The 27,820-nt window shown below is 38.5% G+C and overlaps 1 protein-coding gene across 6 annotated transcripts in view; it reads left to right on the forward strand.

Annotated features, from left to right (window-relative positions):
- MYO1B (myosin IB) overlaps positions 1-27,820 on the forward strand; it is a 115,673-nt gene that overhangs the window by 62,721 nt on the left and 25,132 nt on the right. For all 6 annotated transcript variants that reach the window (XM_050899465.1, XM_050899463.1, XM_050899462.1 and 3 more), the window contains exons 8-18: positions 6,511-6,609; positions 6,981-7,084; positions 7,968-8,115; positions 8,797-8,915; positions 9,710-9,796; positions 10,126-10,191; positions 22,159-22,263; positions 23,777-23,839; positions 24,610-24,810; positions 26,919-27,145; positions 27,313-27,513. In XM_050899465.1, the coding sequence (XP_050755422.1) occupies positions 6,511-6,609; positions 6,981-7,084; positions 7,968-8,115; positions 8,797-8,915; positions 9,710-9,796; positions 10,126-10,191; positions 22,159-22,263; positions 23,777-23,839; positions 24,610-24,810; positions 26,919-27,145; positions 27,313-27,513 (1,420 nt within the window). The remainder of the gene's footprint in view (positions 1-6,510; positions 6,610-6,980; positions 7,085-7,967; positions 8,116-8,796; positions 8,916-9,709; positions 9,797-10,125; positions 10,192-22,158; positions 22,264-23,776; positions 23,840-24,609; positions 24,811-26,918; positions 27,146-27,312; positions 27,514-27,820) is intronic.

The raw sequence follows: 27,820 nt of genomic DNA on the forward strand, positions 1-27,820 counted from the left end.
GTAATGAAAGGGATTTGTAACAACTATTAAGTCAGAACTGGTATGTTCCCAAATTGAAGATAATTTTATGTTTGAAAGCGTAAAATACATATAGACTCATTACATTATGTGGCTGCTCAGATCTTCCGACTGCACTGATTTCTAAGGCATTTGACATATTGCGATATCATGGTGTACAGTCATAAAAAGAAACTGAGAGTGCAAAATTTGAGATGAACGTGATTTGTGCAAACTTTAAATATATTACTTCAGTCAGGAATTTTTTCCCCTTAGACTACAAAAGAAAAATGATTCCAGGTAGCATGTGTTGTACTTGTTTGATCCTACGTCGGCAGCAACTGAGGCGTGGGGGTGAGCAGGAGGGTGAAGAAGGCTGAGTAAGCTGAGGTATGTAGTAAGCCTGAGTCGTTCGAGTCCTCCCTTTTAGTTAGTTTTCTGTGAAGGTCCCAGCTTGTTTTCCTAATGGGTGGGAGATGCTGGAATCCGTGTAAGGTGAGATGCACAGTCCTGGTGCTAGCTAACAGCCAGCCCATCCATTCACGGGCTGACCTGTTTCATGTGCATGGGGTTAGGAAGCCCAAATTACTCTTGTGAGCATTCCTGAACACTAAACCCTTGCTGTATTGTCACTGTGACTGTAGACATCCCATCTCTGTTTTGTAACAAACACCAGTCCACACTTAAAGGTATGCTGCTGCTTTAAAATACATTTGCAAACAGGTAAATTGCATTTACATTTTCTCTCACTGAATTGAGTATGAGGTGTATCTGCTCTTTCTGTCCTCCTGCGAGGTGTTTACGGTTGCTGCTGTTGCAGTGAACAGTCTTGTCAGCGCTTATGTGCTCAGAGGTTTTTTTCCCAGAGCACTTGTGAGGAAAGGCAGCTGGAGTGTTGGGTAATTAACTTGCTTTCACCTGGGTGTAGTATTGTGGAAATAGATTACAGAAACCATCAATACTATTCTTAGTTTTCCATTTATTATATCTACTGTGTTAGTGGGGATGAGAGCAGGAGAAAGGAGAACAGTAGTTTCTTTTCCACCTGTAATTACAGAATAATATGTATTAAAAATGGGTATGTTTGTTTTTGAAGTAATAGGTGCTAATTGCAATAGCTTGTACAGCTCTAAAATATGACTCTCTGTCCACAGATGCTGCATCTGTTTTGTACTCAAGGCAATGTTTGTGTGCACACTTGGTTCGTTAGTTCTGTGACTGGTTTTGTGTGCGCTAAATTTTATGGTTGAAATGGTTTTGCATAGTACAGTCCAAAATGTTTCACACTTGCAGTTGTTTAGACCTTTTGAAAAGTAGGGATCTTACAACATCTTTCCCAGAATATTTGTAAGTCTTAAATTTTCACATTTCACCTGGAATTTCCTGCTGACAGATACCTAGCTTTAAGCATTAGCTGATCTTTCCTAATCTGCCTAAGCCCTTCAGTGATTTAATGATTAACTAGAAGACAACAGTGGTGCAGGTGAAGTACAATATATGTAATGCCTGCTTTTGAAAAGCCATTTTTAACCAGCACAGTGAACTTAAAGTCCAAATAACAAGTGATTAAGAAAGGGCCCTGTTTTGCCATCTTTTCCAGCAACAACATGAAAGAAACCTCTGACGTTTATCTAAAGCAACAACTTTTTTAGGTTAGCAAAGTGATAGTGATAACTTTACAACTTGCTCTTTACAACTAGTTTGTTCATTTTAAAAGACAGAAGTAATTACCCGCTACTGAAAAATGAACAACTCGGGCTGTTGATTTTAGTTATGTGATTGCTGTTAGTAAGCTCCTTTGCTTAGGGAAATATTACACAAATTTTGCAATTAGACATTATGGAAAGAGATACTCATTCTTGTCGATTTTTTTTTTTTTTTTTTTTTTTTTTAAATCTTGTTCCAACATCTCCCTTGGTGTTCCTGTTAGCACAGTCGCCACTGTTTAGGCAATTGCCTTGCCTAAATTAGGAAGTCTTTGAAAAAACAAACAACAAAAAAATACTAAACATTTTGATTAGCTCATTTTTAAACATCATTTATCACTTGAGTAATCAGGATTTAACACTTAAAATTGTGTTTTCACTGTGCATACTGCCCAGATAGTAGTTTTTGTTTGATACAATTATGGATCATTTTGTTCAAGAGAACATTATTATAAACTTGGTGGGAATAATGGGAAAAAGTTCCTGAGAAACCACTACTGTATTTTCTTTTTCATCAGTGACTTTTTTTGATGACAGCTGAAGAATCAAGGTAGGAAAACAGAAAACATAATTTAACATAATGTGGCTTGTAGAGATAAGCTTCTGTGACAGAAAATGTTCTGTAACTTTGGTTGAATACCTAAAAAGGTCCTTGGTCATGGCCAGCTGAAGAGACTACGACTAAAATAAACTTTTCCTGGATTATTCAGAATGTACCAAGGTAGTGTCAGTTTTTGGTTTTAGTGTTTACTTATTCCTTTCTTGAATGTTAATTTAATTTCTAGTATATTTAGAGAAATACAAATATCCGAAATTTTTCTGCATTGGTCAAGTTCATGGGTCAAGTTAGTGAAAAGAAATCATGTAAATTTGTACATTAGAGTTTGCAGAAGTATTCAGCATCAATTTATCCCCCCCCCCCCCCCCCCCCCCCCCCCCCCCCCCCCTTCATGTTGAGTTCAGTCGAATGGTTTAGCAGGATGCTTACACAGATCTCTTGCATTTAAACCAGTGTTATCTAAGAATAACAAATAATCTTCAGAACCTGAGGAATGTAGCTGGATTTTGAGTCGTCTGAATCGATGGATATTCAAACAATATGATTTAAGAAGTGTTTCCAGGGTGGACCTTTCCAAAGCAATTTAATTTTTACAGTTGCTTTGATACACGCCACATGTTAAATGTTTCAGTTCAAGCAGAAGCATTGTTAGATAATGCAGAAAGAATACCTAATCCATAAATACACCATATGCAGTTCTGTATGTTCTCTCTAGATAATTCTGTATAGTCCCTATACATAATTTTTCTAGATTATATAACAAAATGTAATATGTGTAGAGTTTTGGGTTTTTTGCTGTGTGGATTTTCATATAGATAAGCACCATCTGTCCACATATGCTACTGTAAACAGAATTACTAAGTGGATGTGTGCAGAAATCTGATGTGCATCTTTGCATCTTCTCTTTTGACTGTTTGATCCACAGAATTTGTAGTCATGTGAGAGGTAACATGAAAGTTACTGGTTGTGCAGTAGTTGCTTTAAGGAAAATTTATTTGGTTGATTTATTAAAATGCTAATTAGGGCAAACAAAGGGAAGTTGTTTTCTTAACAGTAGGGCAGATGGTCTGGATCTTTTCTACCAGTCTGATTTCGGTCTGCATGTGAACAGAAAGAAAAGGAAAAAAACAGTGAATGAGTACAGCTTTAAAAAGAATTGGTAGCAGCTGCTTTGTTAAGGTAAATACCTGATTTTCTGGCAGTAACTGCTTTCTGGAGCTTTTTTCCTCAATTACAAAAGCTGACAGAATATGGAATACTGGGACTTTGGAAAGCTGACTGTTAACCTCATTGCTTCTAAAAATATATAAATAAGATAGACTGCGGTGAAAAACCCAAGACAGTTGTCCTTCTAACATAACTAATTTGACATATGTTCAAGAAACTGTTTGTTAAATCTGCTGAAGGCATGCATGTAATTAGAAGAAGGCTTACATATAATATTTTGCCAGGATATGTAGCTAAGCTTTTATGACAGCATTTGAGTAAATTTATATGTAGAATATTTTTAAACCCAAATAAGCCAAACCGCATTGCTTCAATATCCTTTGAAAATACAGCTGTTTCCTGAAGTGCATGTAGCCACTGCAGGAGCTGAAGTTGTTTATTTCTTTGAGATTAAATTTGGCTGCGATCCGCTCCAACACTTCACTGGAGAACCTTCACAGCCAGCGTGACTCTGAACTGCCTGGCGCTCACCTTGCCTTTCTCGGCCCAAGTATTAACACTTGGGTGGTGGAGCAGCCTCTCCCTTTCAGTTATGAATTAAAAACTAGAGAGGATCAGGTATCCGATAGTTAGGTTAACTAACTGGATAGTTAGGCTAACTAACTAGGATGAATCCCAGTTTGAACCACAGCTCAAGGAGGGGAGCCCCAACCTTAGCTGAAGTCAGAGGTAGAGAGGTTGCACACTAGGCTGCTGGTAAGAACTACACCTTCTGATCTATGCTTTTCTGACATAGCATCAGATGTTAGTCATATGTGTTTAAAAAAAAAAAAGAAAAAAAGATACCAATAGAATGGAAAAAGCAAAAGTGGAAATCTGTAGCCTGCCCCGTCCTAATGTAAAGATGAGCTGCTGGCAACATGTGACAGCCAGTTGTTTGGGTGTATCTTGGCTGTGCTTTGTCATCAGGATGTGCAGAACTTCCAGGTGCTGAAACAGGGCCACTTTTGGAAGGAAAGAGACTGTAGGGTTATTGAGTTATAAAAACACAAATGTCTATTCAAACAAGGCTAAAGTTCTGATGTGCTCACACAACGCATTAGACAGTGAAGAGGTATTCGTCTTCATACAGTTAGATGCTCTGGTCGTTGGGAGGTCCATTCACTGTCCTGCTGCGCTGGTTACAGTTCTTCTCTCGGGCAATTGCATGTTTATGGAAGAACATAGTTCAGCTGGTCTGTAAAATATTTGAAACTTGTCCTACTATAAGCCAGCCAGAAGATTAATAATACTGTCTGAATTTTGTCACTGTTGTCACTGGCTAATTATTAGAGCAGAAATTAATTTTTGAATCTGTCTTGCTGTAGTTTATTTGGAGGAGGGCCTCCTAAGGCTTGTATAATTTTGTGGGTTGAAGTTTGGTCTATGATTCCTATTCCACGAGAAGGAGTGTAAGCTTAGATAATTACACTGGGCAACACAGGCACAACATGCTGCCTGTAGCTAGCGAAAATATGAACACACTCTGTTGCACTCCTCTGTTCATGGAGCGAACCCCAGGGCAGATGCTCCCTCTCGGGCTAACCCCTGGTGTGCCAGAAAGGTGGCGGAGCCCGGGGGCTGCAGCCTGGCACAGAGGCACCCGCTCCCCAGCCGCTCCTCCGGGGTACGGCTGGAGGGGGATTCGCAGCACGAAGGTAGCTGCACTGAGCACCGCCTCTAACTTTCCAGATTGCTAAGACTGAACAGGCTCAATTTCAGCAGAAATGGAAATCTGAGGAAAGGTATAGTAGAATACACGTTGGATATTATAGTAGCCAGGCAGGGGAAGTGTTTAGCAACCCCACGTGTCCTTAAATGAATTGGTGTTCCCTTGTGTTTTACCCTTGTGAAACCTTATCTCAACTTTGTGGCAGCTCTTCTGAAGAGTGACATCTAAGCTGTGGTAATTTTCCTTTTGGGGCTTTCTTCTTACGTGGGCACAGCTTAGAGGGAACTTAACCCCAGTCAGAGAGAGCTGTGGTGGGTACGTAGTGGTAGGTGCATGGGGGAACTGCTTTGCTGTGCACTTGGAATGAGGCACTGAATGTCTCTATCTTTATGTTGATGAATATATGTAGCTTAAGAGAAGTTGTATACTGGGAACTGTGGGTTTGCTATCTGGAAAAATGGTGTGGAGCCCTTGTGTGCCAGTGAGAAAAGAAGGAAAAACATTTTTTTTGTACAAAAACAGCGAATGACACCGATACCTGTCCAGAGCTTATCTTATTGCATCCCTCTCCCTGTGCGCTGGGGACCACAGCCTTTCAGTGCAGTACAGGCTGAACAACCTTTTTATTGTCACCTCCATGGTAAATATGATGTAGAGTCTGAAGTGTTTGCAGTGTGTTACAAGTCAGTCTGCTTCTGCTGTCTGCCTGGATTCCTACCCTTATTAGTAAGGCTTAGAAATGTGCCCGTCACTAATGGCGGTGGACAAAGCAATCTTCTTGTCAAACTACTCAGTCAGTGCAGTGATGCTTTTCAAAGTGTTGCTTTTCTATTTCACTTGAAGTGTCTTATGATGGAGCTTCTGTCAGTCCCATTGGGAATCATTTCATAGTCTGATGCACCTGAGGATCACAAAGTGCTACATGATTATTCAGTTTAAATTCTTTCTTTATTTGGCCTCACCCTTTCATTTACCCATCTTTCATGTGCTTAGCCTGTTAACATTTCAGTTCTTTTCAAACCTTCACCCATACAGTCATTCTCACCAAATCTTAATTTTGTGCTGGTACTGTAAATCAGTTGACATCTTTTGAGCTCATTGCCTCCCTGACCTGAGTTTTCTTTGCAGCTCCTAGACTGCAGCATTTAGAAGCGTACTGGGTTTACAGCTTGCTCAAATAACTTATTTGAGAAATATGTGCTAATGTGATACATTGTGGTAAGGTTTGTGCCTACCATTTATCATCTTCTAATTTGCTGCTGATGATATAAAGCAATGAAGTAGAAAATGATGGGGGATTATATTCATATTAAAGGGTTTTTCCTCCAGCAGTCTTTCCCTGACCTGTGAGATTTTGTTTGTTTGTTTAGATCTGCTAGAGAAGTCTCGTGTTGTTAAGCAGCCAAGAGGTGAAAGAAACTTTCACATTTTCTATCAGATACTGTCTGGTGCATCAGAAGACTTCCTCTGTAAGTGTTGCCCTTGTGCCGTTTTCAGATATGAGTCATCTTTATATTTAATGTGCTGTTCCATGCACATCATCTTTTGTGGGAAATGTGATATTGATTCATTTTTCAAATTATTGGTGGTAGTGGCAATAGTAATACCTGAGGTAAATATATGGTTTGGTATTATCGATATCTGAGTCAGAATTGGCTTTGCAACGTATTATAAATGAAGAAGAAAGCCTATTCTTATTCAGAAGGCTTGTAATTAAAAGATCATTGAAGAAAACTTAATCCTACTAGTAACAACAGTTCTTGACACAATACTGGTTCTGGGATAAAAGAGCTACTAACAAGAATGCTGTTACTAATGATATTTTTATTTGATTTATTAGGCAAACTCAAACTGGAGCGGGACTTCAGCAGATACAACTACCTGGGCCTTGATTCTGCCAAAGTGAATGGAGTGGATGATGCTGCAAACTTCAGAACAGTTAGGGTAAGAAGTAACAGGGGTTGGGTGTAAACCCCAAAGGGCTCAACTCTAATGCAGAGTTCTTCTGCCCTCGATCTGGCCATTCGCTCTGGGCTGGGAGGGCTGTCTTTTCTGAGTGCTAGCACTCGTCATGCAAGGGTATAGCATGTTTGCACAGGGAAACTTAGCTACAACTAGAAAACACAGAGAACCAAGTTTCTGGAGTATTCTAGTGAGAATACAAAAAACACCAAAAAAAAAAAGAAAAAAAAAAAAAAAGAGGAAGGGGAAAAAAAAAAAGCCCAGACCCCTTGATCAGATCATGGAAAAGATTATATTGTGTAGTTTCTTATGATGGCAGTGACTGAGCTTCATGAACCAGGTGATGCTGACCAAGTCGAAAGAAAAACAGGGCTGGGCTGGTTCTCAAGATGATTTACCGTGATGTTTTTGCTTGATTGTACTCAGGGACAAGAAGAATACAGGACCCTGTTACCCAGTGTATGCAAATTTAGATTCTAAGTTACTGGCTTTTAGAGCAACAGAGTGGACTGAGAAGACAGCAGTACCTGTTCATTTGACTGTGAAAAATTGGGTTGGGTTATAAACTAAATTAAGTGGCTAAAAAAAAAAAAGTACTGCGTTTTAGAAACCCCATAAACTGAATGAATCCTGGAAGTGGACTGGGCTGACATGCCAGCTCAACTACCAGATCTTCTTTAACCTGTCTTTTATAGTAAAAAAACTTACTTATCTAAGTGCAGTAGTTATATCGTTCTTTTTTTAGCAAAAGTGTTCATAAAACATTTCTAATTTATGCTAATACAGATAAATGGTGAATTTTGCAAGTATGATCTGTTTAAATGTAGATTCTTTTATCTCATAATTTTATCTGCCCTCTTTCCAGAATGCAATGCAGATTGTTGGTTTTATGGATCATGAAACACAGTCTGTTTTTGAAGTGGTGGCAGCCGTTCTGAAATTAGGAAATATTGAGTTTAAGCCTGAATCTCGTGTGAATGGCCTAGATGAAAGTAAAATCAAAGATAAAAATGGTAAGATGAGATTAGTGATGGAAGGAAAAGCACTAATTTGTCTGAAGTCGTTATTAATTTCGTAGTTTCTATAGACATACAATATCCTTACAGATTAATTAAATTAGACTGCTTCCAAAACTCACCCTCAGGCAAATATGAGTTGAATTCTGTGCAATTTCAATCACTCCGTTTGAAATTCCAAAACTGATTATTTTCTTTTTTTCCACATTATTAACACTTTCTTCTGAAATGTTAAATGGTGCTATGCATTTCTGTAACTGCTTGGTTATTCTGCAGTGGAGGCTTTTTGTTCCTTTGTAGTAGGGTATTGCTGCCTGTAATGTCAGATTCATTTGTCATATTTTTGCAGTTGATACATTTTGAAAGTTCATTTATTTTCATTTGAAAGTTTTTCATCATGAAAAGTAGTCTGTGATAAATGGAAGAAAAGTTTCTTCACAAAAATAACCAGATAGAAAGTGCTTTCAAAACCAATAACTCTGTTTCCTCATGCTGTGCATCTTTTTAAAAACTTTGCTTGGCAGGGTAGGGAGGAGAGTGTGTGGATGGGGGATACTTCTGTTGAAGAAAACCTGTTTTGGGAAAATACTGAACTACTTAAAAGCTAATAGTTTTGGGGAAGAAAAAGCAATGATACGAAAGGATTCTTTATATTTACACTCTCCTTTTTCATGCTAGAACTCAAGGAAATCTGCGAGTTGACGGGTATAGACCAGTCTGTATTGGAAAGAGCTTTCAGCTTCCGGACAGTCGAAGCCAAGCAAGAGAAAGTTTCAACAACACTAAATGTGGCTCAGGTAAAAAGAGGTCCTGATTTTAAAGCAGAGAGTCATTTTAAATGGCAGTTTATTCTACATCACTAAACCATAACTGCCCAAATAAAAACTACAACTAATAGGCTGTACTGAATAAAACATATCACTAGCATAAGTGTGTTTTTTCTTCAGCAGTTTTTAAGTGTTCAAATATACTAGATGTTCTGTTTTTATGTGTGAATTACCTCAAAAAGATGAGGGATAGGAAAATGTTGCAGAGAATGAAAAAATGAAACAGTTCTGCACAAAACGCATGTTGAAAGTATTGTGGCAGACTGTTTTCATTTAGAGCAACTGGTGTGATTTCACGTGAGTTGTATGCCCCGGGCTGCTGAAAAACTTGCTGCCAGTGTGAATTTATCTTTCTGTAATGCTGCAGAGCCAGTGTGATTGCCACCTGTGTCTCATCAGCTCAGCCTCGCAGGAATGTCATTTCCCTAACCACAGCTGCTCAAGTCCCTTTGCTTAGGATTAAGATGGAGGATGTGGGTCTTTAGAGGATATCCAGATGGGCAGGAAGGGAGTGGAAGTGCCCCGATTGTGGCTTCTGTTCCAGCCAGCCCGCGGCCAGGAAGGCAGACGGGTGCACCAGCAAGCCGCCAACACTGCCAAAGTGTCCTGCCACCCCTGGTCTGGCTCCAGTGCCTGCTTAGGCAGAGGCACTGCTGCCTGAGCCATTCTCACTCTGTTCATAGCACCTTTAAGATAGGTCAGTAACATAAAAACTTTGGGATTAGCCCAGCATTTATAACATTTTTCTTTTCTTTTCTGTTTAGGCTTATTACGCCCGTGATGCTCTGGCTAAGAATTTATACAGTCGACTGTTCTCTTGGCTTGTTACCAGAATCAATGAGAGCATTAAGGTATTGTTGGTTTGTGCCTGTAAAAAAATCAATAGAAATCCTTTAAATTAAAGTGGACAGTAAAACTGTATTTGCCGATTTCATTTTTCCTGATTGTACACTGTTACACATGGTACAAGTGAATAACTGTATCACAGCTCAACGAATTGCTGTCTGCTCTGTTTTTAAGCTTATGAAAATATTCATGTTAAGTGTATTTTGGGAAACCATACTTAACATTTTAGTTTACAGAATTTGACAGCCTACCTATAAGATACATTAGTCTTCTTGATTCCCAAGTATGAAATGTACAGATGACTGAATCAATGTTTAATTTTTTTTTTTTTAAGGCACAAACAAAAGTGAGAAAGAAGGTAATGGGGGTGCTGGACATCTATGGCTTTGAAATTTTTGAGGTAAGACCTTTATAATGATAAACATTTAACATGAGAGCTGTTATTAAAGCTTAATAGAGTAGTTAATGAATTTGTAATCAGAATACTTGTGATTTGAATCAAGTGTGTCATTCCTGACAAAAAAACCACTAGAAAAGTAAGCCAAAGAGAGATGTCTTAGCATGTCTGGCAATTGAAACAAAAATTCTTGAAAGCCAAACTTGTGTTTTTACACCATAGGTAAATAAATATTTGTGATGAGTAAACTAATATTTTGTTGTGACATACATTCTGAGCATAAGAGAAACTCTGGCGGTGTCATTTCTGCCCTGAGGCATTTTGTGGATGTCTTTGAACAAGCTTTGTATCCTTTAAAAAACACAACAAAAACTATACATTTTTTTTCCCTGTCAAAATAAAACAAGGAATTACATTCCATTTCATCTCTTCGCTTAGATAAATATTCTGTACCGATTTCTAGCTAACAATCTGTGGCTCACTGCTGTTTGTTTACGATAGTATTTTTAGACTGGTGGTATTTTGAAACAAAAACAATCAACGAGGAGTTTTTAATTGGGTTAGAGAACACCAGGGAGAGGGAGTTTTCATAAATCTTATTCTGACAGTTTATTTTAAGAGATGTATAGATCTTGGTTGGAATCTGTGTAGTGTTTAAACTAGAAACTCAACTGGGGAGAAAAATCGGTAGAAAACATGCAATCCTTACCCACTTCCCTACATCCCTCTTGAAAATCCAGGGAGTGTGTTTAAACTGTGTAGAAGACAGGAATAATCCAGAAAAGAGTAATTATACATGGGAGGGTGATGTAAGTTTTATTTCAGAAACGCGTAACATCAAAGTATGTACAAATCAAAATACCTCTATGAAGAGGAAAAACGAAGCTGATACTTGCTTCAAGGGTTTACTAAGCTAGGTTGTATTGTTTGCATTAAACATAAGAGCATATTTATGAAAATATATTGCAAGTGGTCAGGTCGCTGAATGGAGATCTCTGTGCCAGATCTCTTTGGAGCTGGTCCTTGGTGTACCTTTAGAAAGCTGGACACTGGAATGGTACTGCTGGCATCTTCGGGCAGGACTCTTGCTTTCACTAGCTCTTTCTTTTATGTTTGATTAAGGATAAACTTGTAGGGTGAGGTGGGAGACAGAACCTTGCACTAGCACACAAGCCAACTGAGTAACTGTGTTTGTGGGATGGTGTTCCAGAGACAAGGTTGTTTCTCACATGTAGTTTTCTTTTTTTGTAGGAGTTCAACATCTTAGAAGGTCGTAAGTGGTTGAGTACAGGAGATGTAGCTTTGCAGAAGAAAAATGAAAAAACAAGGCTCTTTTCACTTGCCTTTCATCCTGAATTACAATGTAGCTTTCCCAATTCATACAAACTCAAAAGCTTTAAAATAATATGGGTAGTTATTATTCACTCCTTTAAATGCTGAGTATTGGTTCTACTGGAAAAGGTGGGAAAGGTTTGCCTTGTGACTTGAGGATCAAATTCATCAGTACATTCATACAAGACAGGACTCTTCCTCTCGTGAGTTAAGACCTGTGGCGAGAGCAGTAGCCAAGCAGCTTGGTTCAGCATCACAGAAATAATGGAATTATTTCTGAACATTCAAAATGGGAGTCAGGTAGTATGCCAGAAACATACATGGCCTGTACTATACCGTATTTTAATTTAAAGATGTTTGAGAAAGAAAGTTGATCGGTTTAGGTTTCTAGAGGTAACTAGTACAGTTACTGGTATTGGGACTGCGTGGCAGTACTGTAATTCAAAGGGTGAATGACAGAAAAACAATCCATTAGAAAATCCTGAATCAGCTGTATTTCCAGTACCACCCACTTAGCTATCCCTGTGTTTCCAGACAGGTTAATTTTATAGTCAGAAACTGCTGACTTACTCTCAATTGAATCAAAAGCGAAGATATTCTTTCAAGGCAAAACAAAATTAATTTTCTATGCAGCTCTAGTTGGAACAAAAGATGATGTTGTGTCATAATCCTTAAATTGAGTAAAATAATTCTGTAACGAACACTGTATAGGCAAAGTGTAACTGGTCTTGTGGTTGCTTGAATGAATGTCATGTAGTAAGGTCAATTAAGAGGATGCCTGCCAAATATTTTTATGTCGAGTTTTGTAACAAATGATCGAATCTCACAAAAATTGTTAAAGATCTTGAGAAAATGCTTACAAAAAACAATTATTGTTGAGAATTTAAGTAACCACTTCACAGAAAATATATTGTTTAAAGTTAATTATATTAAAACAATCAATAAATGAATGAAATTTTAACACTGTACAATACCGTAACTCAAGGAAAATTCAATAATGTCGTAAGATTTATAGCATAAAAAGTATAGTGGAATTTGGAGTGTTTTGCTGCGTGGTATATTTGTAAACACAATGGCTAAACATTCAAAATATTGGCTGAGGTGTAGCTAAAGGCAGCAGCTATATCCATCTAATTATAAATTACTTAAAACCTCTGACTAAAAATGTGCAGTTCCCTTTTGAACCTAATTCTTAAGTCAGATTTTGATTTTCATGTCTGTTCTTGAAGGTTAGAACTAACATCATCTCTACAAAGAATGTTTTTTGGCAAAAATGTATTTGAAAGACTTCTTCATCCGTAAACTTGCGCATTTTAAACTTATAAGCTATTTGATATGCTGAAGGTAAAAAGGCCTACTTCAATCATGTTTCTACTCAGGAAGCAGATAGGTTTATCATTAGTGCATGTTCTTTGACCTAAAGTGTCCTTGTACCTTGGAGACAGAACATATCAAAAAACATAGAAGGTGTAGTAGGAGTTTTTAATATACATGCTAAATATTTACACATGAAGCTTAATACCATTGAAATAAGTAGCAAGACACATGTTTACTGAAGGGTGATTCACACCCTCCCACCCCCCTTTAGTGTTACACTTGCCCATCAGGATTGCTGAAAGAATAAACTAATGATATTCTAGTTTACCTGTTTTGTCCTGAGATTCTCACTTAAAAGTTACTGGAATACATTATAGAATAGTCTGCTTCCACTGCAAAAACATTAGTTTGCTACAGATTTCTGAGGTTTTTCTTTTGTTTCATAATGGGCAGGGCCAACAGTATTTCTTGGGCCTTATTCCTGTTTAGGATGATTCCGTAGATGATCCTGCAATTCCTCCCGTAAGAAGGGTAAAGAAATCCAGATTTACCATTCTGAAAGATCCTACACTTCACCTTCTGATGACAATAGCAGTCTTGTTCTATTATATGCAAATTGAAGCTTATATAAATGAGATTTTTTTGTCATCTATTTTTGAAAGATTACTTTATTTACTGTCCACTGTTATTTCTACAATTTTCTATAATTTAAGTAGATTTACAAAGTAAATGGGGGTTTCTTGAAACTTAACAAAGGAAAGATACTGGAGTATTGATAACGCTGGCATATACTCTTTGGGATTTGGTTTCCGCTAATATTTTTATCAAGCACAAAACCCATTTTTCAGACAAACCCAAAAGCTATCCAAGAAAGCAGATTTAAGGACTTGGCTGTCCAAAAATTCAGATTAGGGAATTTAAATCTATTGATAATCCTCAGCCTCTGTGGGTTTGGCAGATGTCAACAGCAAGCTTGGCTAAACAATCCACAAAACAGGTGCTGTAAAGCTGTGTTTATTTTTGAATCCTGCCATGCCCTTTGTGGTAAGCTGTGTGCTGGGACCGAATGTTTTGAAAGTGAAATGCTGAAATTTTGGGTGTCTCTGCGTGAATTGCCTATGGGCAAGGATTTAGGGACTAGGATTAGCGTGAAAATGCAGGCTACGGGACTGGATTGGTTGTGTAACGCTGCTGGAGCTTGCGCAATGGATTGAAGCCTGACACCAGTTGCTCCAAGTATGTTTATCCACATTTTTGAGCGGCTGCATGCGTAGTCAGTCTGAAGTCTAGACTGTGATTTGAGATGGGGTAGGGACGATGGTTGGTGGCACTGGGAATTTCAGAACCAGCTTGACTGCAGACTTCCTGGGGTAGGTTTAGGGCTGGTCTTGTTTTATTCCATGCTTGATTCTGTATTTTTGGGCAGAAGTGGTTTCCGCATCTCTGCAAAATGTTGGGGTAGGGTTGTGGAAGGGGTGGGGTTTATGAAAAAGAAATGAAGGCTGTAGAAGGCAGATGACTGAGGCCCTGGCAGGTTTCAATGGAGAAGAGCAGAAGATTCATTCTGTTCAGTTTGGACGTTTAATTTTCTGTCGTGTACATTTCCTGTGGAGATGAGGGCTAGGGTATGCAGAAATGAATGTCATGGAGCAAGTGTGAATATTTCATCCTGCCTAGCCTTCGCAGATAAAAATGTCTGTGCGTGCTAGTTGGCTTAAAGGCTTTATTCAGGCGACACTATGTAGCTGGACCATATGACGAAGCTAATGATTTGGAGTGCAGTTTTATGAAAGTTAAGGCTGCCAAACAAGGCTTATTCCTGAAATTTGCCAGGCCCTGAGAAGACAGTTTGAGAGTGTGAATGCTTTCCGCTCAATTCCTTAGCGGAGTAGTTTGTTCCGCGTATTTTAGCCTGACGAGAAGCAGGGATGCGTTGGGGATAGAGCTGCAAAAGTAAAGGCTGCAAGAAGAGAGGGACTGTTTCCATTTGGCCCTCGGACATCTGCTGAGGCTTGACCTGAGGTGATGTGAATGCCTTGTCTTTAGGGACAGCATCTGACCAACTGCTTTTGCTCCAGGTACACGAGAACATGCAAAGACGGGGCAGCATCCATCACATTCTGCATGAAACCCAGAAGTAAATAAAAATACCACCAACAAAAGAGCCAAACAAGCCAGCCAGCAGTAAAATCAGGTCCATTTCTCACAGTCTGTGATGCGCATTGATAGTACTTCTATTTATTTATGGCAATTAGCTTGTTTCATGTGTGTAGAAGTCCCTTGTGATGGAAAGAAGCTTGGTCATATTGCATGTACTACATAAACTGTCATCTGGACATTGATAAAATGCCAATATCTTTATTGAGGGAATCCATTAGAAATATGAAGAGTGCAGTTTCATTACATTAACGTGTTCACAATTGTGGTCATTATCTGTTTTTTTTTAGAGGGAGGTAACCAAATAAGGAGGGGGTAAACACTGAAAATACCTTTCTGAGATGTTTAAGGCATGAAAAAATTGGGGAGGTATTTCCACTTTTACCATAAACCTATACGACAGCTCGGTCCAGTTGCTGAATAGTTGCTTTGCCTTTTTCTATCCTGTTCATTACATGAACGAAATTACAGTTGCAGAGCATGCTGAGCTCTGAGAGATTGCTGCTGGCCCAGAGAGTTCCCCTCCCTCCCCCCTAAGGATGATTTTACTGGAGAAGGGTCTAGTTATGCTAGAAAGACAACTTACTAGAGAAAAAAAAAGCATACAGAGAAAAGTGGCTTATCAGGATCATCTTTTATCTTCATCTTTTTTTTTTTTTTTTTCCCCTTCATTCTTTTACGCTCTGGGGACCCTTTCTTCACGTCTTGACTTTGGCTCTAACTCAGCCATGGATGTCTGTTGTTTTGGTAGTTGCCTTCATCTCCAGACTGCAATTTGCAGCCACCTTTTTGAGGCACTCTACCTATAGCAACAGATTTCCTTTTTGAAATTGTTCAACCATTTTCTGATGCCCATCAGCATATTGTATACTGGCAAGCGGCAGTGCCAGAATGCGTGTACCCGGCCCTCTGTTCAATCTGATCGCACAGGGCAAAGCCCAGTCTAGTGTGAAAGAGGAGAACTGAATTTTTAATCTATAATTGATCCACTACATCTGCTGGCAAGTGTTATGAAAGAGAAGAGCTTTACAGAGAGGGACCCTTGGTTGGACTCCTAGGTGCTATGGTGATTTTAAAATACAGTTAAAGCAATAATTTCCTTGAGTGCTAGAATATTGAGAAGCAGGGTGCATCCCAGGAAGTTAATCACCATTTAATTAATCACATTATAATTTAAGTATTTAGAGAGGCTTATTTTGCAAAACGCAAGTTTATGAAGTAAAACCCATTGGCTGGCTGTTTTCAACAGAGGAAATATTTGAAATGTTGGAGCAAATATACACAAATGCTCTGCTTGAGCTTGCGAGAACAACATTTTGCCCTACAGCAGCTATTCTGTCTTAGTAGAGGAATGGATATGATTATATAGTAGGTTCTTGTCTATTAGTAATTCCTGTTGTTCCAGGACTGTAATTTATCAGGTTGAGTTTGTTGAAGTGATTGTACCTGGGTTTCCCCGTGGATCACACATGCATTGTGTGCACTGGATTCACTAGTTTCTTACCCTTTTAACTCCAAATTTCATTTAGACCTGTGTGTCCGGACACCACAGCTGAGAGCAAGATGGATTTCAGAGTGCCTGGTTCTCTACCAGTGCTAGTAGCATCAATAAGGACTGAAGTCGGTTGTGCTACGCAACTATGGAAAATGGATAATCCCTGAAGCTTTGGCATATATCTTTCTTGCTTCCATTAGATACACTGAAACATAGTTTGAGTACATATACGTGGAATATTTATAGTTAAATGATATGCTTCTCTGGTTCTTTGCCTATAGAGATATTTACACAAAAGCACAGAGCTTATTCTAGTTTACATGAGATTTTTCAATTAAGTTTGATTACTCAAATGTTTGTATATGTAAACAGAAAAGTAAGGGATAAATATTTATAACATATCATCACTAACTCTGTAAAAAATAAAAAAAAATTGTTATAACTGAGTCACATGTAGCTTATTGCTTTCTAAGATAAAAATAGTGTCTTTTTTCATTTTCTTTAAATGCATTTTCCCCATTTTGCTGATTTTCATTTTCTAGCATTTAAATTTCTTAGTTTCATCTCATAAACTCATATGCTTCTGTGGTCATACATAAAAATCCCTATCCCCAGACACCACAGTAGGATATAAATTAAATTTGCTGGTTGGTTTCACCATTCATTCCACCATTCATCTCAGTGAAGCAAATACATTGGTCTTTTATCATCATTACTTTTGCCATCTGGCTTTTTCTCTAGGAGCCTCAGCAGTAGTCTAGGGGCCTGACGGAACTGCCTGGGATCACCTGCCTATGTTAAGAGGAGGTCAGAGACCTCTGATGCCTGGAGCTGCGTTGATGTTGAGAAAAGTTACTTTCTGGGGCTATATCTGTTAGAGCAAAAGCATCAGTCTCTGTATGTCTTCTCCCCCCCATATTGATCAAAAAGTTCATTTTAATGGCATTAGTTCTGTTGATTTCAACAGTCTCATGACTTGAAATGTTTAGGGTTTGTTTTAAATTATGCTTTTCCTTTAAATACTTCTCTGTTGTTGTTGTTGTTGTATGTGTTCATATAAGGTATTTGTAAAGGTGTTGCTGAACACCTTTTTGTCAGTGTCGTTGTAGACTGAGCAATACGTAGATTTTTTTTAATTGGCTCTCAACAAGAACTGGTGTGATGGAAGATTAAGGAAGAGGAAATATTGAGAAACACCTTGTATAGGTGTGATACTGATGATATAGCTGAGTCTGTAGAATTGGATCTACAACATATGCTTGATTTGGGGAAAACAGTGAATTGGAGAGGACACAAGAAAATTGAACACTTAAACTAGGACTTTATTAGGCAGGTGGAAGATAAGAATTTATTCCTGCCTGCTAGTATGGAAAAGTACCCAGTTTTCAGTTTTAAGTAGGTATCTTAGTTGCCTCAGTGTCTCTGGAAATCACTGGAATCTGGGTACTCAAAAGTCAATTTGAATTCTCTGTGGGGAGAGAGGGTTAGAAGGTAGCTGGTTTTCATAGGAAAATGCCCTGTTTTAGATATTTTGTGTTCCTAAGTCTAATGCAAGAAATTACACTCAGCATCAGCATATGGAGACATTTCTGCCTAGGACCAGTAAGAGACTTTTAGCCTTTTTTTTTTTTTTTTTTTTAACAAAAATATTTTTATTTTGTCTGTTTGCTGTTGGTATTTTACTGGTATAACAATGTTATAAGGTCAGGAACATCCATATATGTTTTTTTTAGATGATTCCATGATACACATGACTGGAATCTTCCAAAGAAGAAATTAGGTAAAATATTGAGGAACAAAAAATATTTTCCTTAGACTTTCAAGCACCTGTATGTAATTCATGTAATAGCAGTGGTTCGAAACTAGAACTTTTTATCTTTTCATGGTTGACTCTAACAACCTGAGCAAGTACAACATCGTGATCTGCTTGTGTATATAAGCTCTATATTTTTTTGCATGGAGCAGAATTTTTTTAGAGTTCAAAAACTTGCTATTCATGAAATGCCACCCTGATGCCTGGTAGTTTGAAGGCTGATAAAGAGCAAAGCTGTATGAGCAAGACACCATTATTTGTGAAGTGAAAAACATGGTGAAGTAGGCTTTGATTTTTGTCAGTGAATTTTTCCACTTGTCTAAATTTATTGTTGCACCTGATAAAAGATTGAGAGGATAAGCTGACGGTGGTTGGTTGATCTGTATCTGTAAATTTGACATGACTTTAAGCCTATCTCAGGTGACATTCTGTTTCCCAGCACCTTTAATTTAATTTGAGAGACTGAGTGGTTTTTTCTTCCCCAAAGGTTATATTTTGTATTCCACAGTGATTTCAAAGGGATAGTCTGAAATGCTGCCATAAAAATGCAGGGATTGAAGTGATGCTCTCAACATTAAAGTAGCAGAATTACAGCCTGGAAGAGAAGCTGACACTTTGAGAAGTGCTGGTCTTAAATATTTTTTTTCCTAAAATTTCCTAAGAATATTTGAATTTACTAACTCTTCCTGAAATTTTGGGTCTGACCGTGCTGCTTCTGTGTTGGTCAAACCCCTTTCTGTCGCTTAATGCAAATGGTCAGTGTAAGGAGCAAGTACAGTCTCTGACGGCTGGGTCCTTCCAGCCTGTTTCTCCTGAATGGATTTAGTGATGTGCTATCACTGATATTAATCATTCTCTGTTGTCTTCTAAAAACCAATGTCAGAAGTCCTTTAGATCCCTTCTACTTCTGTCATATTAATTTCTAGGAGCCTTCATTAAAATATTGGGGGACAATTCATTTGTGAGCATTCGTCTATGCTTTGTGAAGCATTCACATAATTAAAAATTATAGATATACAATAAGGGAGAATAAATTCACAATCTCTGTTGCCTTACTCAGATTTACCCAGAGATAAACTCTCTAATTGGTTTTTCATACGGTGTTTCTTAAAACCTGTAAAAGGAAATGCCTCTTTCTGAAGTGTAGTTAATTTACCAAGTGTCTTCTGGTCTGTTCAGAGTTAAGTGTTTTGAGAATTTTAGTAATTCCAAACATTTTTCCTCATTTTCTTTGCTGTAATTAACTGTTAGCCTTTTGCTCTGTATTGTACATAAAGAACAACATCGCTACTACTCTTCAATGACTTTTTTCCTGGAACAGCAATTTTCAGGGGCTTGGCAATGTCAAATAGAATTTCATACCTTAAAGTGAGTGATATGTGAAGAACTCTGTGGATTTTGGTTTGCCTTTCTTTGGCAAACCATAAATATCACAGATACATAGCAAACCAGGAAAGCATCTAGCAATTACTTTAATATATTGTTAATGACCTTTTAGTTAGATGGTTTAGCTGGATTTGCAGTTCAGTTTCCATCCTCTTTTGAAGACGAAGACTGTGTATAATAGGTGAGCGAAAAGTCCTGCAGTCCTTGTAATCGGAATAACATGATCTTTTGGAGAAACAATCTTTCTGCGCTGGGTGGCATGTGCCTGGCAGGAGGATGCAGAGTCTGTTTTACCCTTCCTCTTTGTCAAGGTGATGTGTCAGTTGGGGTCCTTTTACTTCAAACTCAATATACCTAAAGTGATGGCCTTATCTGAATGTGTCAAATAAACTTATACTCATTCTTCCTCCAGTACTCTCTCTTCCCTTCCCCGTTCTCCTCTCCCTTTACTGAGAGTTGTCTACCAAAGTTTATATATATGGCTTTTTGAGACAAGAGATACATGGTGATTTAGAGACATGACAATGCAAGAATGCTGTTCTGTGTTACGCTCTGATGTGCCTCAATCTCCCGGTTTATTTGATAATCTTTGGATAGTACCTAAAGATACACTCATCTGCAAAGAAGTAATAAATAACATTTATGTAGTACTTCACATTTTCAGTGACGTACAAATACGAGTCTGATAAAAAGACTGATCTACTTGGTATGCTAAATAAATGCTAATAGATATATTCTGTGTTGTTATGGAAGTAGTATAAGTACTGACTGCAGCTTATGTAATTTCTTTTTGCAACAGAATTCAGTAAGTATGACTTGTTTGCAGTGCTGATTTTGATGCATGCCAAATTTTAACTTTCTCATCTAGAGCTATGCAAGTTTTGCAATCTCTGACTGATAACTGCAGTTGGTGTGAGGGGCAGAGTTTGATGTGGCTGAGAAAGTTTGGTGATCAGCTATGATTTTGCTTTACCTAAAACTAAAATGATAAAAGTAATCTGTGCTACCTCAATATTTTCTAATCTGCTTGTGTGTTCTTAATCTCATTTAGCAACCAGATCCTTAATTTAAACATTTAAATGATTGCAGTTGCCCTTAGTCATAAAAATTCTATCACCATAACTTGACCTTCACAGGTATTGTATAGCAGACTTATTTGATAGTGTAAAAAGGCATAGTGGTTTATTCTGCAAATTTTCAGGCTTCCTAAATAACCAAAGTGTTCTTGATGACTAGTAATTAAGAAAGCGGGGGGGGGGAAAAAAAGGTCAGAGGGGGAGGGAACCCCACAACCCTAAAGCTGAGAAGAGAAGACCAGCAGCAGATATCCAAAATTACTCTTGATTGCCGTTATTTCTGCAGATGCATGCATGGAATTCTTATAATATTAATGACTCTTTCAAGCACTGGAAAGAACTAATGAAGCTGCTGTTCCCTTTTTCTTTGAAAGGGGCATTTTAAACCGGTCCTCAGAATGGGCACCTGGCCTCCAAACTGCACTCATTTAAGATAACGGAGATGAAGTGGTGAACCACAGCTTTTATGCTGCAATCCTGGCCCTGGTGATGTTAGCAGTAAAAATTCAGTTGACTTGAGTGTGCGAAGGCTTTACCTGTGGTATTTAGGGGCTTGCTGCGGCCATCATTTCTGATGCTGACGTGTGTCCCTCTGGAAGCGTGCTGCTGTAATGTCACAGCCCTGCTCCTGCAGCAATCCTCCGTGCAGCTGTGATGGAGTAGGCTGCTGTGGCTGCAGTCACTGAGCAGCCTTGCTGCTGTCCACCCCTCCTGCTGGGGTCTGCTCCGTTCCCTGCTCCCTTCTGCAAAGGGCCACACGCATGCTTGCTCCCTAACCCAGTTTTATATGAATTAGCCTTTTAGAGGATTTTTGGTTGATAAAGTTCTTTTAATTCCCATCATTTCAGGGGGCAATTACATGAGCAGTTTGTTGGCAGGGAGGAGGTGGGTTGATCTCTGGAGCCAATAATCTTTTAACTCGGGCTCAGCTGCAACCGGAGTAGCAGCTTGGGCCTCGATCTGCAGTGAAATAGGATACTTTATTGGCTACTGAGTGGAGAAGAGCTAATGCTACTGTCATAATTTTATTTCTCAAAACCTGCAGGAGACTACATTTTACATATGGGGACAGATTAGTGTACGCAAAACTTTGGTTGTTTATTCCCTGGCACTACAGGTGCCCTTATGACTTGTCCCAAGGAATCGATACAGAGGCATCATGCATATAACCTACAGAGTTTTTGTCCCTCCCAATGGAGAAAGCCTCAGGGAAGGATTTGGTCTAAAACTTCCAAACTAATCTCAATAAAATATTACTCCAATCATCACATCACAAAACTCGAAGGAGTAGTTAATAAAGCAGCTTGTTGACTGGAAGCTGCTGCAGTAACTTACTCCAGCTGAGTTCCAGGGTGTTTACACAACAGGAAACACAAACATGTTTTATCTGACAGGACAACAGCTTTGAGCAATTCATTATCAACTACTGTAATGAGAAGTTGCAGCAGATCTTCATTGAACTTACCCTCAAAGAAGAGCAGGAGGAATACATCCGAGAGGTAATACTTGAATGGATCTTTCCTTATCCTCTCCTCTTCCTGTTGTCCCTGTAAAGATACACAGGCATGCATACTGGAACCTCTTTTCAGGGAACAGGGTCACTTTTTGACCACAGGCCTGGCATGGAGCATGTTCGTGTAGGACCGTATGGTAGTTACATTAAGCAAAAAAAGTTGGTTTTGGTTTTGTTTCACATTGTGAGTTCTCCAGGTAAAAACCAGACCCAGCTCTCATTCATTGGAAACAATGACTGGCAGTTCTGAGCAAGGGCTAATTAATTTATTAGAAGACTAATATCACTTTCTGGTGTTAGTGCCATTACCCTACAGCCTGTGTTTTGGATTACACAGTAGTGTCTGGGATACACCCCAACACCAACCACAGCTAATCCTGTTTCAAAAGGGAATTGGGTGGGTAAAACAATAGCATGCAAGATGAAAGAAACTACAAATAGATTTTTGGTTCTAGTTTGCTTTCAGTTAAGTATTGAAGGGAGCTGTGTGAGCTTTATGGGTAAATTTTAAGATGTGCCTTGGAGCCCGGACTCTGGTGGTTGACGTTATTCTGTGAGCGAACATCAAGTTAAAGTTTTAATAGGTTTTAGCAGTACTCCCCATGATATACAGAGCTCAGACAAAATACCAGCTCACAGCTGTAGAAACTGGCATACGCTATCTGTACTCAAATTGGATGATACCATTTTGCTGTATAAACATTTTTAAAAATTAAATAAAGTTCCTGCCTTATAATCCTGAGGATAATATGAAGTTGGGCATGTCTTTTTTTCTTTTTGCATTCAGTGGTGAAACTCTTGAAACATCATTACTGCCATTTGGTTCTTGAATGATATTTCAAATGCTCTGAAAAAACTAAACTGTAAGAAGTACCGCAGGATGCAAATTAAGAATGAAATTAATATTTTCTTTTTCCAGTCCTTTGCCCTACCAGTGTTACCTCCTGATGCATTGGCATCTCATGCTGGAAATTTTATCACTGATATTTGAAAAAATTAGGATATTAGGAATATCTGAACAACAGCCAGACTCTGGATTTTTCAGATGGTCTCATCTAAATTTAGCCCTCTTTCTTCCTCCCATTAAAAAAAAAACAAACCAACAACTAAGAGCTTAGAAATTTTGATCTCGGATGCTTGCAGTGAAACGGGCTTATTTCCTCACAAGCAGTGGGAGCGTGGGCAGAGCGGTGCTGGGGCGGGCGGGCGGGCGGCGGGAGGAGGCTGGCGGGGCGCCAGGGGAGTGCATGGGAAGCTGACACGGGTGGGGGAAAGGAATGGAGAGCGAGTTTGGCAGCCGCTCAAGGACGGTCATTTTGCGCAGATAATGTTAGTAGTAGATGATTGCATTTCTTTCTTAATAAACAAAATGTTGGTAAGCATATAGAACCAATTTTGAAAGTAGTATCTTGGTTAACTGGAATATCATTTAAATTGCCTGGAGGAAAAGCTCCCTCAATTGTTTTCCTGTTCATACATTTATTTCTTTTTTCTTATAGGGGATTGAATGGACTCATATTGAGTATTTCAACAATGCTATAATTTGTGACCTAATAGAAAATGTAAGTTATATTCAAGAATCTCTCTGAATAATTTTTTTAATGCATGGATTGAATTTAGCTGTAAAGTCTGTACGCATCCTCACACGCTTTGATTTTATGAAACAAGCCACTCATTGTATTAGTCATCTTATTTTGTACGGTAAAAGTTTATTTTACTAAAACAGTTTTGTGTTTTTTTTTTTTATAAGGCTATATGGTACTTTGTTAGAAATGTTCAGCAGCACCTATGCAAAAAGCCCCCAAACAACTCTTAAATGTTTACATTTAGGGCTGTTTTCAATAGCAGATATCACATGCTGCGTTGTAAATAACATTTCTTTCTATATGGAAACTAGAAAACTCAATGGCTTGTTACTGAGTGCGTTAGGCACAGAAAGTACTTGTATCTAATAAGAGGACTTCCTATGGACTTAGCGCAGCAAGAAAGATAAAATTCCTTAACAATTGGAAAAGAACAGTTTTTAACCATTAACATAAAATGTATGCTGGTTTTACCCATAAACTGGCTAGTTTCAGTTAAGTTGGAGTTTCTACAGTCTGAGTAAATGACACGGAATGCCAACATGAAGTTCAAGATTCAGATCTCAGAAGCAGTCTTTCAAAAATGCAGATACTAAAAATCTATTGGAAATGGGGATGAGGAAAAGAGCCAAATTTTGAGATGGCTTGAAGAACATTTTTCTGGGTAGCAGAAGTCAAACAGGAGAGAACAGTCTCCTTTTTATGCCATGATGGAAACAAACACTAAAGCTCTTGTCTTGAAACTTCAGAACCAAACTGGAATCCTGGCCATGCTAGATGAAGAATGCCTGAGACCAGGAACTGTTACCGATGACACCTTTTTAGAAAAACTGAACCAAGTCTGTGCCACTCACCAGCATTTTGAGAGCAGGATGAGCAAGTGCTCCCGGTTCCTCAATGACACCTCCTTGCCTCACAGCTGCTTCAGGATTCAACATTACGCTGGCAAGGTACCTGGTGAAGCAGGGAGTACGTGGTGTGTGGAGGGTGTTGTACCTGTGTGAGGCCTAGGTCTGGTACAAGGAGGAGGCTCTTCGTTCATTAAATGATGTTACAGTAACGGAGGAGAATTGCTTGAGTCAATAGTTGATCAAAAAATCCAGACCCATCTTAATCTTTTCCATCTTAAGCCTCAGATTCGTGATTTGGGCTGGTAGGTTTTCAGAGATCATGCTGCTCTAGCTGAAATCAAGGCCAGTTCTTTCATCAAAGGAGAAAGACATCCCACATGCTTTGGTGGTGAAGTGCTTGTGCTGCTAGGTCTCTGGAAATAAAACGTTGTTTAGAATGACAAAAATTCACACACGTTTGAAGGCAAGATATTTTGGAAAACGTTCTTTGTCACTGAGCTAGCTGAAGTCCTTAGTCATGTTGATGAGAAAGTGGAGGTTTTGTACATTTGAAGGAACTGAGTTTATTTTGACAGTCGGTGTGTTTAAACAGATGGAAGAGAAAGCTATACAGAGGGCTTGCAAATGTATTTGCTTTTTACAACATAAGCAGTATGAATAAATACAAATCTGGTAGTTTTTGATGTGTAATTCAGTATGACTTTTTATTAATGAAAATCAAAATAATTAAATTTGTAAAAAGACGACAATTTATTTTTAAAAAAACTTAAAAGTAAACGTAGGGGTTGAAACTATACCTCTTGTTTGAATCTGCTGAACTGTTAATTTCACAAAGTAAAGAATATTTGGAAAGTGTTTAATTTTCCTAGGACTGTTTAATACTTCCCTAGTTTTTAACATTTTCTCAATCTTACAATTTTGAATAGCCCAATAATTTGCTCATTCAAAATAGTGCTGGAAATCATACTTACAGCCTTTGAGGGAGCCATTCGTTAACTTTACGTTATGTACTTGCCAAGAAGATTTTGTAATTGCATATAATCTATCGAGGATTAATACTTAGATATTTCTTTGGTTGTCAAAATTCAAAGCGAATTGAAAATACCCCAGTACTTCAAGAGTGACTGCAAACAGATTGTGTCTTAGCAGGCAGTGAGGGTCTTTGATTGTTACTGGCATTCACTTACCCAGCAGAGCAGTCAGTGAATTCCTCCTGTTTTGGGAGGAATGTTGTTTTTTCCATCCTCAGCTGAGAACGTTTTGATCTCGTCACTGGACAACAAAAGTTTGATTCTCCTTTTATGAAATATAAACAAGTTCATATGAACAGTTTTTTCAGTAGTGGCATTTACCACACCTGTCAGAAACAGAAATGTGTACTCCAAAGAAAAATGCTGCCTGAGTTCCCAGTCACTTGCTGTTGTGTAAAATATGGCTATGTCAGTATTAGTTTTATTCAATATTCTGTGTACATAGTACATATCTACACAGAACTGAGAAATCATGAAGCTGAAGAATCTGTATTACCAGCCGGATGACTTGTCACAATCAAACTAAATTCCCTACCCTCAAAAATTAAAAAAGCCAGTAGCAATCTGAGATCTACGTGAAGTTCCCCTGGATGCCTTCTGGGTCTCCAGCTGCAGGTCAGAGCTTTGCATTCATGCTTCTTGTTGTTGGACTGTTTTCCTGGTAAAAGTCCTTTAAAATAACAGTCCCCTGAGGACTGCAGAGATAGCTGTTCGCTGCTGCGATATCACGAGGTGATATTTCGTATCTTGTTTTAGTTAGGCAAATAATTTAAGCATTAGTACTTTGAAGGGAAAGGGTATTTTTGCTGTTGTGATTCAAAAGAGAGGGAGAAAACCTTTTGTCAGCCAAAAAAAGATTATTTTTGGAGTATTGGCAAGTGATGGTGTATCAGAATTATCACGGAAGAAGGGCTTTTTCTATTTCAGAAACCAGAATTGATCAGCACAAGGAACTGTTAGCAGTGTGAGAAAATGCCTCTTTCTCAGGTAGCGTGTTCACAGAAATTTCATCCAACAAAACATCTTCCAAATGTCAAATTTAAAATGAAAGCGGAAATGTCTTTCATTTGTTTTGGATAGTGAGAAAGAAGGAGAAATCAGTTTCTTGGGTCAATCTTGAACTGGCCTATGTTATAGTTCAAAACATGCTCTGATGAGACTCTCTGTATTGTTCAGGTTATGTACCAGGTGGAAGGATTTGTTGACAAAAATAATGATCTTCTGTACCGTGACCTCTCTCAGGCCATGTGGAAGGCCAATCACTCTCTTATCAAAGCATTGTTCCCAGAAGGTAACCCCGCTAAGATCAATCTAAAGAGACCACCAACGGCAGGTTCACAGTTCAAGGCTTCGGTTGCTACCCTGATGAAAAATCTTCAGACAAAAAATCCAAACTATATCAGGTAAATTACCCTGTGGCAAAGCTTTGGTGAATTTATGTTTGGCGAAGTTTAAAATAAATCTTGATATCCAAAGACAAACTATTGAAATCTATGGTTTAAACTCGCAATAGTAGTTGTTGACACGTACAGTGCTGCAAACAAGTGTCCCTGTTCATTTCCCTTTCCAGATGCATCAAACCCAATGACAAAAAGGCTGCACACATTTTCAATGATGCCCTGGTGTGCCACCAGATCCGCTACCTCGGTCTTCTGGAGAACGTCCGGGTCAGGAGGGCAGGTTACGCATTCAGGCAGGCGTACGAGCCTTGCCTGGAGAGGTACAAAATGCTGTGTAAGCAGACATGGCCCCACTGGAGAGGGCCAGCCAGGTAGGAAAACATCAGTATTCTTACCTGTCCTGTTCCAATGATTGAAATTACTATCTTCCATATGTTCTGATTTTTATTCTTTTTTTTTAAATTTAATGAACATTCAACTATTTTAAAAGTAAATTAAAAAGTAGGCCAGCGTGGCTCAAGTGTTTTACCTGTACGTTGTTCCTTAGCATCTTGTTCCAGATTTTGAATGAGTTCATTCACTGGGAAACCTATACTTTTCAGTAGGCTAAAAATTACAGTTCCTTGGCAAAGGAGATTATTTTAGTGATGAACTGATCTACTAATGGAAAAGATTTTG

This window comes from Gymnogyps californianus, chromosome 7 (assembly GCF_018139145.2).
Source record: "Gymnogyps californianus isolate 813 chromosome 7, ASM1813914v2, whole genome shotgun sequence".
Lineage (NCBI taxonomy): Eukaryota > Metazoa > Chordata > Aves > Accipitriformes > Cathartidae > Gymnogyps > Gymnogyps californianus.